The 12,453-nt window shown below is 46.1% G+C and overlaps 1 protein-coding gene across 2 annotated transcripts in view; it reads left to right on the plus strand.

Moving 5' to 3' along the window:
- The window catches only part of Lta4h (leukotriene A4 hydrolase), a 32,962-nt gene extending 20,717 nt beyond the window's left edge, over positions 1 to 12,245 (plus strand). Inside the window, exons 14-19 of one of the 2 annotated variants that reach the window (XM_038314914.1) lie at positions 117 to 187; positions 2,697 to 2,751; positions 6,858 to 6,953; positions 8,790 to 8,872; positions 10,157 to 10,261; positions 12,024 to 12,245. In XM_038314914.1, coding sequence (XP_038170842.1) covers positions 117 to 187; positions 2,697 to 2,751; positions 6,858 to 6,953; positions 8,790 to 8,872; positions 10,157 to 10,261; positions 12,024 to 12,141 — 528 coding nt within the window. In that variant the 3' untranslated portion in view covers positions 12,142 to 12,245. The remainder of the gene's footprint in view (positions 1 to 116; positions 188 to 2,696; positions 2,752 to 6,857; positions 6,954 to 8,789; positions 8,873 to 10,156; positions 10,262 to 12,023) is intronic. The other variant, XM_038314915.2, reaches the window with a different exon arrangement.
- Positions 12,246 to 12,453: the final 208 nt, after the last annotated feature.

Below are 12,453 nucleotides of genomic sequence, written 5' to 3' on the forward strand. Positions count from 1 at the left end.
GTGTGTTTGATGACTTCCAAGTTTGTTTTCATATGCTCATTTTTTCTTTTTTTTGTTTTGTTTTGACCTGAGGAAAAGTCATCCTCTCAGGAACTGGGGGCTCTTTCTGTTCACAGGTGGATCTCCTCAATCAAGTGGATTGGAATGCCTGGCTCTATTCTCCTGGCCTGCCTCCTGTCAAACCGAAGTAAGTACCCTGTTTCCTTGACGCTGCTCCTCCAGGGGTATGGAGCCTTTTGATATTGCCACATGGCATTGCCACGCGGCACGCTCGGCTATGGATGTGTTAGGCTGCAAGCACAGCCGTCTCGGGACATGTGGCCGAGGGCTGCTGGCTGGAGACCCCTAACCCCAGAGCTCTCAGAGTATCTGGAAGGACCATATGCTCTTCTTAAACCATTACCAGTCAGCAAAGAGAGCAGGGGGCTTAGGTTTCTAGACCTTCCCCACTCCCAAAGCCAAAAGCCGTTTCCATGGTTAACAAACAGATCTGTTGAATTGATTGAGAGTATTCCTCAGTGCTGAGTTTCCACATGAGGGTGATGAGGGCCTTAGGAAAGAGTAAGCCAAATCCTTCCTTTCATAGGTGCTAGGAATATTTCCTAATGCGAGCTCTCTGCCGACGCAAAATTCCCAATCAAGCCAAATCAAAACAAGCCAAATTAAGAAATATCCAGGTTTAATGGGAGTTCTGCGCTCTCAGGTGGCCCCGAGGGGAAACTGGAGGCCGCAAAAGCGACCACTATGGGGAGGAAGGAAAAGAGACCATGTGTTCCTCTTTGGGAAGTTTATTTAAATGCTCTGTGTGAGTGGTCCTGACCCTGGGTAGGGGGGTCAGGACCTGGCATCCTGGGTTTTGGAGTCCAGACCAATACAAACTCTGAGGCCTGGAGGCTGGGATAGATGCAAGGGGCTGGGGCCTATGCTCCCAACTTAACAATAGGGACTACGTAGCTCCTGACATGCTCTCCGCTTCAGTCAGGCTGGAAGGCTAGGGCCTCTCAGATACTCGCTTTGTGCTCAGACACACGCTTGCTTCTGCACGGATAATTCCAACATCAGTTTAGGAACTGCTTCCTCTTGGAGGTACAGGTCAGATCTTGCATTTGAGAGTTGCCGGGCGCTGTGTTCTGCATCTTTGCGTTTGCGGGTGTGACTGAATTCCTTTTGCTTCGTGGTGCACACCGTGAGAGTAAGGCTCAAATCTGGTTTGCACGTTGCTTCTCCTAGGGCTTTTCTATGAGTAGAGATTATTTCGTTTCCCTAAACTAATCCGTACTGAGAAGGAAGTTTCGGAACACTAAGAAAGACACCAGCCAAACCTTTCCCACTGTCTCAGTGTTTAAGAAATCAGTGCTGGGGTTGGAGATATGGCTCAGAGGTTAAGAGCACTGGTTGCTCTTCCAGAGGTCCTGAGTTCAATTCCCAGCAACCACATGATGGCTCACAACCATCTATAATGAGATCTGGTGCCTGTGTACATAGTAAATGAATAAATCTTAAATAAAGAAATCAGTGCTGAGGAGGTGTCTTACAGCCTGGGGAGTGGCAGGCCTCTCCTCTCACTTGCCTGACTACCATATGACAGTATAGTAGCTGCTTGGCTCTAGTGTTACTCAGCTGTCTTTGCTGAACAAAATTCCTGACACGATTTGAGAAGATCTAGTTTGGGCATATTTCCATCTGGGGTCATGGTTCTGTCTGTGATGAAGTAGATAGAACACAAGAGAAGGTGGTACTGGGGCAGACAGAGACCTATTTCCACGTTAGCCTCCCCTCCTAACAGCCTGATCCTCATAGTCTAGCCACTTCTAAATAGCACACCAGCTAAGGGCCAAGCGAGGCTTTGGAGGACATTTCAGATTTCAAACATAGAGCGCTCAGGATGGACTTCCCACCAGAGGCCAAGGGCAGCCAACTACAGTGATTATGTACCCATGAAGACAAAAAAGACTTGTGAGTGAACCCAAAAGAATTGTGAATGGGTTCCCATTCTAGAAAAGAATGGGAGAATAATAGAAAAATGGAAAAGCCCAACAGCAGTGAGTGTGTCTCTTGTCGCTGATAAGCCTTTCTCAGCAAAGAGGCTTAATGTTTAGATTAAACAAAGAGGGATGTTTTGCAAGAACGACATTCAGGTTGGGAGTACACACGTACTGACATACCCACATAGCTTGTTTTGCTTAATGGTTAATCCCACCTTCCATAAAGAAAGGGATGAGGTTCTCACATGGTAACCTTGGACTCTCAGGTCTGGCGTCTGGAACAGTGCCTGTGACCTGGCCTGCCTGTAGATTTGCTAGGTGATGAAAGGTTTGGAATAACACAAAGCAGAAGGCCTGAGCATGGGGACCTGGTGTTCTCCGTGCCACCGTGAGTGCCTGGAGCTGTCACCGCCAGGCAGAGAGCACTAGGTGTGCTCTTCCCATCCCGAGCCCCTCTCGGGTGTGTGAGATGCTTTTGTGTTCTCTGCGGAGGACAGCCAGAGCTTTCTTTGTATGCTATTCAGTACAGTACCCAATGGGATTTGGGGACTTCCTAGGTGACTTGAGTGGACGTCCTCCTTCTAACACTGATGAGCTCTTTAGCTTCAAAGAGATTTTAAATGTTAAGCATTTTATATAGCATAAAACTGCGTTTATGCAGGATACATTTGTGTATAAAATGTAACCTTTAATATCTTTTCATCTTTGCAGTTATGATATGACTCTGACGAATGCTTGCATTGCCTTAAGTCAAAGATGGGTCACTGTAAGTAGCGATGCCTGATTTTTGGGTCTTTTCTGAATTGTCCAAAGATGTCTTGTATGTGTGCGGGGAGTGCTTTAAACTATGCGTGGCTGTGTTATAAGTTGCTTCCCTGGGTAGATATTGCCTTCACCCCCATCACTCATGAGGTGTGCTTCAAACGCCCGTGGGTAAATCTTAATGACCTTGGGTGAGTGTTTAAAGCCAACTGTGGAATGGCAGGGACTGAGGGGTTCTGCTGGTTGCTAGATGTGGTTCATTTCTGCAAAACTTCCTGAAGAGGAGTTTCCTCTTATATGTACTAGAATATACTCCTAGAGAGACCAGACAGGGCATATGCCCTGGTATATGTACTAAAACATATGCCTAGGGAGACCAGACAGGGCACATGCCCTGGTATATGTACCAAGGCATATGCCTAGGGAGACCAGACGGGGCACATGCCCTGGTATATGACTACAGCATTTGCCTAGGGAAACCAGACTGGACATGTACCCTAGATGACTCTGGAATGGAAAATAAGGGGAAACTTAAGAATCACTTTCTCTTAACGATTACAAGTGTTGGCGTTGCTGTCTGAAATTTATCTTTAAAGCTCGCTTGGCCAGCATTCCTCGGCCATCTTCCACACACAGAATTCTGAGCTTCACACTGTGAAAGAAGCAGAGATGGAGTTGCCCTTGGGTTATCTGTAGTTTAATGAAAGAAATTAGATTCCTGCACAAATCACTTTTAGTCTGAGCAGTGAGCAGCGTGTGAAAGAGGCAGGTGGAGCCACGGACTCAACAGAGGCAACCCCCACCCTGTGGGGAACTCAGATGCCCCATCCCCACCCTGCCGGGAACTTAGGAGAGGTAGAGGGGACATTCTGGGGTCCAGAAGTGGTATTTAAACATAGCTTTTCGTTTAAAAGGCTGCATCAAAGCGGAACTATACAGAACCATCTTCTACTTTGGCACCTATCTCTCATTAGTTTACCTGTGTGCTGAGGGTCTGTAATGTCAGCACGCACAGCTGGCGTACGTGTTTAGGAGCACGTCTGGCTGACTTAGTCTCACATGGATGAGAAGTTTGAGAGCCATGACAGGGATGGTTCACTCTGAGTGCTTGTTCCCCATGGCCTGGATGAGGGGCAGTTCGTTTCACAGAGAGAGCGGTAGACGCTGATTACCTGACGCCGAGGAAAGCTTTACTGTGTTTATTTATTTGCCCGCTCCTTCCACCTGACTGAAGGCTCCTCTCAAGCAGGGATTGGCTCTGTTTTTCCCATGTCTCCAGGACCATCCACCTTTATTCCCTGTTGGAGATGTGGAGGAACTGATAGAGGGGAAACAAGATTGGAAGATAAAGTTTATCAGGCTAAGGAGTTAAAGATGTGATCTGTAGGCAGCAGTGGAATCTTATATTGAGACCATTAATCTGTCAGTGTAGGGACAGGCTCAGCTAAGGTGGAAAAGCCAGCTCTGGTACGAAGGCCAGCGAGGGGTTCAGGAGCTGTTCACATACAGTCGCAGGCTCTGCTTTTAGAGCCCTGCCGAGGGAGGGGAACACCAACAGATTGGAGAGAGCGCTTGGGGGTTTGATTTTGTAACTCGCTGAGAAGTCAGCAGGCTGAAGTTCCTTGGCAGGCCACGTCCTTAGCATGCTCGAGCCTTGGGTTCAGTCACCACTACCCCCCCTCAGCAAAAGAACAGATTAGATGTCGAATATTAGCAAAGAGAGTGGGGCGCTTCAGAAAACCCGAGAAGAAGATGAAGCAAGAGCGATAGGCAGGAAAATAGAGCCAGACACCAGTGGAAGACTGTCTGACTTAGCCCAGCTTTGCGGCTCCTCTATGGTCCCGGCACGCAGGAGACAGGCACAGGTTGTGGATTTGGGGCCAGCTACATCATGAAACCTTGTCAAAACAGAAAGGAAGGAAGGAAAGACAGACAGACAGAAGGAAGAAGGTGGAAGGAGGAAGGAAGGAGGTCTTATTTAAAATCCTGTAGCATGTAAGCTTTTTGGAGACTCCAGTCATAGCAGAGGTAGAGAAGCTGAGTGTCCGTCCTGCATTGTGTGTCTTGGGTGTCGTTTGGGGCTCTCTGCTGCTCAAGTGGAAATGAAGGGAATGAAGGCTTCTAAGAAGCTGTCTTTTGGAGAATGGTTGGTTGTGTATAGCCAGAAACTTTGCTGTGTCCCGCCCGGTCCTGCAGCCGCTTATAAAATAATCATTCAGAGGCTTAATATTAATTATAATTATTTGGCCCATGGCTTGGGTTTGTTACTACCTAGCTCTTACATGTAAATTAACCCGTTTCTCTCAGTTCATATTTTACCACGAGGCTCATGGCTTGTTACCTCAAGTCTTGCTTCTCTGGCTGCTGCTAGCGTCTCTCTCAAACCCGCCTTCCTTTCACCTCTATCTATGCTTGGATTTCCCATCTGGCTCTATTCTGCCCTGTGCTAGGCCAAAGCAGCTTTCTTCATCAACCAATAAAAGCGACACATAGTCACAGCATACAGAAGGGCGTCCCACATCAGTTGTGCACACGCGTACCTTGCTGTGGATATTTTACCTGGAATTGTGTTGAGTTCGGCTAGAAGGAGCCTAATACTGGGCTTTCTTTTTAAAAGGCTTAATTGCTTGCATTCCAGGAGAGAAGCCTGGTTGCACACTTTGGCACACGAGCCTTGCTCCTTTAACTCTGTCTGCCTTAGCTCGCAGGTGTGCCAGAGTGAGAAGGAGAGCTCTCTGTGGGTAACAGGACCCTTAACATCTCCTGGAACCCTCTTATGGCATCTGAAAAATCCATCCTGCTTGTCTGGTGATAGAGAAACGCTGCTGTTCTCCGCTCTGATATTGCTTTAGGCCCAGCAGTGAAAGGCGGATGGTTATGAACGTTTCAGTGTTTACAGGGACAGACAGAGTTGGTAACCACGAGTGTGCCCTCTCAGGTACTTTCTTGGTTGGTTTTCCCAAATATTAAAGGACTACACACACACACACACACACACACACACACACACACACACACACACACACACACATACACACATACACACACACACACACACACACACACATACACACACACATACACACACACACACACACACACACACAATGGCTAAAGTGCTTGCTGATCAGGCGTGCGAACTGGAATCCAGATGCCCAACACCCACATAAAAGGCAGGCAGGCATGGCAGTCTGCTCCTCTAGTCTCGGTGCTCAGCAGGCAGAGACGGGGGTCCCCCAGGATAAGCTGGGTCCCCCTAGAATAAGCAGGTTACCTAGTAGACTGCCAAACCAGGAGCTGCAAGCTGGGTGAGAAAACACACCTCGGAGAAGTGAAGAGTGGACAGGAAGACAGAGCCAGCCTCTGGCCACAGGTTCCCTCACACTCAGTGCACACATGTGCACACACATACACGCAGACACATGAACCCGCATGTGCACACATACACGTAAAAATAAAAAAGAATAGACATAGACAAGTGGAAGCCATAAGAGCCATAAAGCCATGGCTGTGAGCCACCGCGAGTGTGAGAGGCAGAGCCATCTTGGGGTCCGTGGAGGACCTGCCCCGCTCTCATCTGGCTTATAAAATGTCACCTCTGGATCAGATGGGCCCATAAGAGAGTTGGCACGCCCTGTGTAATGCTTCTTTGCTTCGGAAATCACTGTACGTCTCATGGTTCAAACAATGTCTGAAGAGCCGAAAGGGGTGATGGTTCCTGCCTTCCTACTGGACAGTCTGCCTTGTTTGGTGTGGTTTTGTTTTTTTGTTTTGTTTCTCGAGACTGGGTTTCTCTGTGTAGCTTTTGGAGCCTGTCCTGGAACTCGCTCTGTAGACCAGGCTGGCCTCGAACTCACAGAGATCCTCCTGCCTCTGCCTCCCAAATGCTGGGATTCAAGGCATGCGCCACCACCGCCCAGCCCAAGTCTGCCTTTTCTTAAGTAATGTGGAGTTTAGGAACCATCCGCCTTTTAGATCGTCATAACTTAAGGTCGGATTATGTGAGCTCAGATGTAAATTATTGGTTTTTCCTAATTTTTACTTTGCATCAGACTAACGATATCGCGAGATTACACCTGAACAGAAATAACCTGGAGGCGTTTATTTCAGGCCAAAGAGGAGGATCTAAACTTGTTCAGCATCGCGGACCTGAAGGATCTCTCATCCCATCAGCTAAATGAGTTCCTGGCGCAAGTGCTTCAGAAGGTGAGCAGCCGCTCCCAGCCCCGGAAACGAGCGTGGACGCAAGGCACAGTGTGTGTGCTGTCCCCAGCGCAGGACAGAGTACTCATGAAGAGCCTTGCGGGAAAAGAAACGACATAGTCCGCTCTTTCATTTGTTTTTTTTTTTTTTTTTTTTTTAAAAAAGCCTTTGTTGAATTATGATCTGATTAGTACCGTGCCAAATCAAAACACGTTCTAGAAAGCTGCCGAGCCACTGGGAGGGGAAGGTGTGTGCCGCGGGCAGCAGCAGGAAGTGTGTTCTAGATGCCGTTCCCACAAGAGCCATCATCGAGGAAGGGCTTCTGAAGGGGCCTTAGCAGAAGAGTGGCATCACCTGATGGAGGGCGGAGGCTCTCCAAACAAACAGTAGGGCTGGGTGAGGAAGTTCACGGAGCCCGGAGGCATCACCTGTGAAACATCTCAAATCCGAAACCCAGACATTTAGATTCTGTTCTGGCCATTCAGAAGGCATTTAAAACGGGAGTCGCTTTGAATAGATTGCGGGTTATGAAACGGAGCCTGCAGGAGACGTGAAGGTGTCAGGAGGTAAAGAGAGACCAGAGCAGAGGGAGAGACCACACAGCATGAAAATACAGTGTCTTGTGGCTCACTGGATTTGGAGATTTTTCAGGAAAGAATCCAAGTAGATTTTAATCCAAGTAGGTTTTAAGTTCAAACTCAGGTAACCGGAAGAATACATGGAAGGAAAGGGAAATCTGCTGTTGAAGGCCCTAGAGGAGGGGTGTGGGGATTTGTACCAGGATTTCCTTTGGGATTGTTGGGATTGGTGCAAAACCTTGCAGAAGCTAGTGAGGCCACACGAGTAAGAGTTTGTTTTTAGTGCACCAGACATCAGCTTCGTAGCTTTCTGTAGTGCCACTCGCGTGACCTAGGATGGAGAAGAGGAAAACCAGATGGGCTGATGGGAAGGGGTGTGGCGAAATGAGAGTCTGGGAGGCGACCTCCATTGGCTGGCCTAGCAGCAGCACGGATTGGGAATTGAAATGTCCACGTGGGAGCTAACATACTAACTCAGAGTAGGCCTCGTAGAGTTAGTAAGAATGGAGGTGGCTGGCGCTTAGGCAGTCCTGTCAGGTAAGGAGGCCACAGTGGGAGGAAATGGGAGGCAGCACCTCTCTAGGGACTCAGCCTGCCCTCTAGGCATCTCGGATTCTGTCTGTCCAAATCGAACTCATCTCCTCTTCTTCTCCCAAACGCGTTTCCCCTTTCAGTGTGGGTTTTGACATGAGCGCAGGTGGGCCGAGCGTCCCCAAATCTATGCGTTTGCGTTTGTATGGTAAATGCACCCCGCCCCACCCCACCAAGGACAGAGCCCATATTCCTCATCTCAAAGGGGTCTGTGATATGAAAGGCTAAGGACTATCATTTCAAAAGGAGATAGATAATCTAAAAGTGATCTTCAAAGGGCCAGACAAAGATAGAGCCAATTAGCCAAGGCAGCCAGCGATGACCATGTAAGGAAAGCGATTTATCTAAAGGGTGGGATAAATTTTAGCTATGTAGGATGAGGGGGAAGAACCTAAAGGATTCTGGAACGGTCGAGAAAGTCTGAGCAGAGTAACCAGCCTTTGTTTCAAGAGTTCTCCACCAAGTAGCTTGTCCCCATGTTCCCAGGAGAACATCCTCAGGAGTCAGTTGCTAGAGATTTACGCTCTTGTGCATCTGCTTCTTTTACCCAGCATATTTCTATATTCTAAGGTATTTAGGACTTTAATGTGGCTAAGAATTTCTCTCCAGCTCCTTTCTTCCAGGGAATCCTGTTGAAATGATCCGTCATATTTCTTCATTTTGCTCTTAGGCACCTCTTCCATTGGGGCACATAAAGCGAATGCAAGAGGTGTACAACTTCAATGCCATTAACAATTCTGAAATACGATTCAGGTACATCATTTTAACTTGTCTCTGTGGAAGAAAGCAGAATGCTAGCTTAAACCGTGGAGAAAGGGAAAACAGTCTGAGAGCCCAGGAGTCCTGCCAATCCCTTGTCCCGTCCATCAGCATAGATAATCATAGTGTACTGAAGGGATAGTTGTGATATATAACATGATGATATTAACCTTTTTGCTAGACTTTGCACTAAGCTACCCTCAACTTAAAAAAAAATTAGAATGGAGAGTTCAGTGGTAAATAGGCTTCCTTTCCCAGGTAGCCAGATCAACTCTGAATGGCCACAGCTTGAAACCTTTGATTCTGTGATATGTTAGCCATCCTTGATTCAAATTTGTAGTGTAAGGGTTAAGCAAAGTTGCTTCATAAACTGACTTGATAAGACACAAACACTTCCATAGGCCAAGCCTAACACTTAATCTTTCCCAAGAACCAGCCCCTCCTCTTTCTCTTCTCCAGTTGTTAGTCATGTATGTACAGATGTGGACGGATGATATAAAGATGCACGGTGTGATTATAATGCAGATGTTAGCTGTGTTTGTACAGATGTGGACGGATGATGTAAAGGTGCATGGTGTGATTATAATGCAGATGTTAGCTGTGTATGTGCAGATGTGGACGGATGATATAAAGATGCACGGTGTGATTATAATGCAGATGTTAGCTGTGTATGTACAGATGTGGACGGATGATATAAAGATGCACAGTGTGATTATAATGCAGATGTTAGCTGTGTATGTACAGATGTGGACGGATGATATAAAGATGCACGGTGTGATTGTGATGCAGATGTTAGCTGTGTATGTACAGATGTGGACGGATGGTATAAAGATGCACGGTATGATTGTGATGCAGATGTTAGCTGTGTATGTGCAGATGTGGATGGATGATATAAAGATGCACGGTGTGATTGTGATGCAGATGTTAGCTGTGTATGTGCAGATGTGGACGGATGATATAAAGATGCACGGTGTGATTGTGATGCAGATGTTAGTTGTGTATGTACAGATGTGGATGGATGGTATAAAGATGCACGGTGTGATTGTGATGCAGATGTTAGCTGTGTATGTGCAGATGTGGACGGATGATATAAAGATGCACGGTGTGATTGTGATGCAATGTTAGCTGTGTATGTACAGATATGGACGGATGATTTAAAGGCACATGATATGATTATAATGGGATTGTTTTTATCTATAGTATAAGCGTTTAGTTTATATTGGTCATTTCCTCCCCTCCTCATCTTCTCTCCCGCGCCCCTAAAAATTCTTTTTTCAGATGGTTACGGCTCTGCATTCAATCGAAATGGGAGGAAGCCATTCCTTTGGCTCTAAAAATGGCAACTGAACAAGGAAGGATGAAGTTTACACGACCCTTATTCAAGTAAGGCCTACTCGGACTATGCCTCGTAGTTATGCCAGGGATGGGAAACAGAATGGGAAGATATTTCTTGTTAAATACTCACATAAAGGGCTGTGCCTGTGGCTCCATGGCGGAGCCCTTAGCATGCCTGAGGCCGAGGTTCACTATCCATGGCTTCATGGTGGAGCCCTTAGCATGCCTGAGGCCTGGGGTTCAATACCTGGTCCTGCCTGATGGGAAAAATAACATTGTAAAGTGCCTTCTATAGCACACTTTTAAGTGTTATTTCAAGATTGTTATCATAAATAAGGAATTGGTACTTGTGACCATTTAAATTTTAGAAAAACGTCATTAGCAGTTTCAGGAGTATGATGTATGACTAGCTGCTATAGGGCTGGGCGGGATGAAAAGGAAATAAACTCAAGACAGTCTTAGATACACAGAAAGATTTTTGAAAGAAAATTTGGCACGCGGGGCCAAGGAAGAGTCTAAAATTAAATACAAAGAAATTTGTACAAAGAGCAAGCTCTCCTATATAGCAGAGGAAGGCCTGGGAGAGGGAAGGGATGGAATGTATTTTAGCAGCAAGATGTGATTTAAGAATATCTCCGCTAAGTTCCCTGATTAGGTATTTGCTCCATATTACTAAAATATTATAATCAGTGGCATAAAATCTCATGATAATTTTGCATTCACTTCCTAAGTATGATAAAATTTTGTCCATGCAAACCATTACCTGGTTTTTGAAATATGACCACAAAACTACTTCTTAAGGTATTTTGAAGCAGGCTTCACTTGCTTTCCATAATTAAAACCCATCTACCTTTGAGTTGAGTGACGTATACTTCAAATAAAGAATATACCCTTTAGGGCCGGCAAGACGGCTCAACAGGCAAGGCACCTGCTGCCAAACCTGAGATCAGTCCCTGGGAGTCGCATGGTGGAAGAGAAGCAGATCCCATGGGTTGTCCTCTGACCTCCACACCTGTGCTCTCACACACACACACACACACACACACACACACACACCATAAAGAAATAAATGAATGTGAAAAGGGGAAAATAAATAATCTGTCTTGTAGCCTGAAACTCCTGGCCATACTCAAAAGATTAATCCTACATTCCATGTACTCACGCACGGATTATGGGCCGTCACTGCTTAACTATGGTTGGCTTTTTTTCATTCTCAACTGTGTGAAGTTTTCAGAAATTCTTTTCATAGTTTAGAACGCTTAGACTCTTAAATGATTGATAAAAATAAGTTTGAAAAGCATTTCTTTTTAAAAGACAAAGTATTGAAGCACATGTTCTCATACGAGGCCAGTTATACCTCCATGCTCCTTGGCAGTAGCTAGTACCCCTCCACTCTGGCTGTACCCTCCTGTAACCCCCTCCAAACCACTCTAGCTCCTCCATATACCCCCCTCCAAATATCTGTGGCCTGCCCTTTTTTTTTTCTTTTTTTGGTTTTTTGAGACAGGGTTTCTCTGCAGCTTTTTTAGAGCCTGTCCTGGAACTAGCTCTTGTAGACCAGGCTGGTCTCGAACTCACAGAGATCCGCCTGCCTCTGCCTCCCGAGTGCTGGGATTAAAGGTGTGCGCCACCACCGCCCGGCTTGTGGCCTGCCGTTTTATGGACCAGTATCTGATACAGAGTTTGTACAGAGCCGTCTGGTTTTACTTAGGTGCTATACTTAGCTGCCGTGCTGTGATCTTTAATTTAACCTCGGTATTGACATGATTTTTCTGTCCCTCTCTCGTCTCTCTTTTCCTTTTCTCTGCAGGGATCTTGCTGCCTTTGACAAATCTCACGATCAAGCTGTCCGCACCTACCGAGAGCATAAAGCCAGCATGCACCCCGTGACTGCGATGCTGGTGGGGAAAGATTTGAAAGTGGATTGAGGATCTGATTGTTGCTGATTTAAGAAATTTACCCTTTCTTTTCTTTTTTTTTTTAATTGAACCTATGAAGAAATAAAAATTTTAACTCTCATTGTAATTTAAAATGTCTTCATTTGTTTTTTATTTTCTCATAATTTCACTAAACTAAAATTCTCTACCTTTTAAAAACAATGTAGTTTATTATTTGTAAACTTTACTGAACTTTGCTCTTTTGATGTACAAATCTTAATATTTATTTAGAGGCAGGATCTCACTCCGTAGCCCAGGCTGACTTTGAATTGGCCACCCCCTTCTCAGCTTTCCATGTGCTAG

The sequence above is a fragment of the Arvicola amphibius genome, chromosome 17, assembly GCF_903992535.2.
Source record: "Arvicola amphibius chromosome 17, mArvAmp1.2, whole genome shotgun sequence".
In the NCBI taxonomy this organism is placed as follows: domain Eukaryota; kingdom Metazoa; phylum Chordata; class Mammalia; order Rodentia; family Cricetidae; genus Arvicola; species Arvicola amphibius.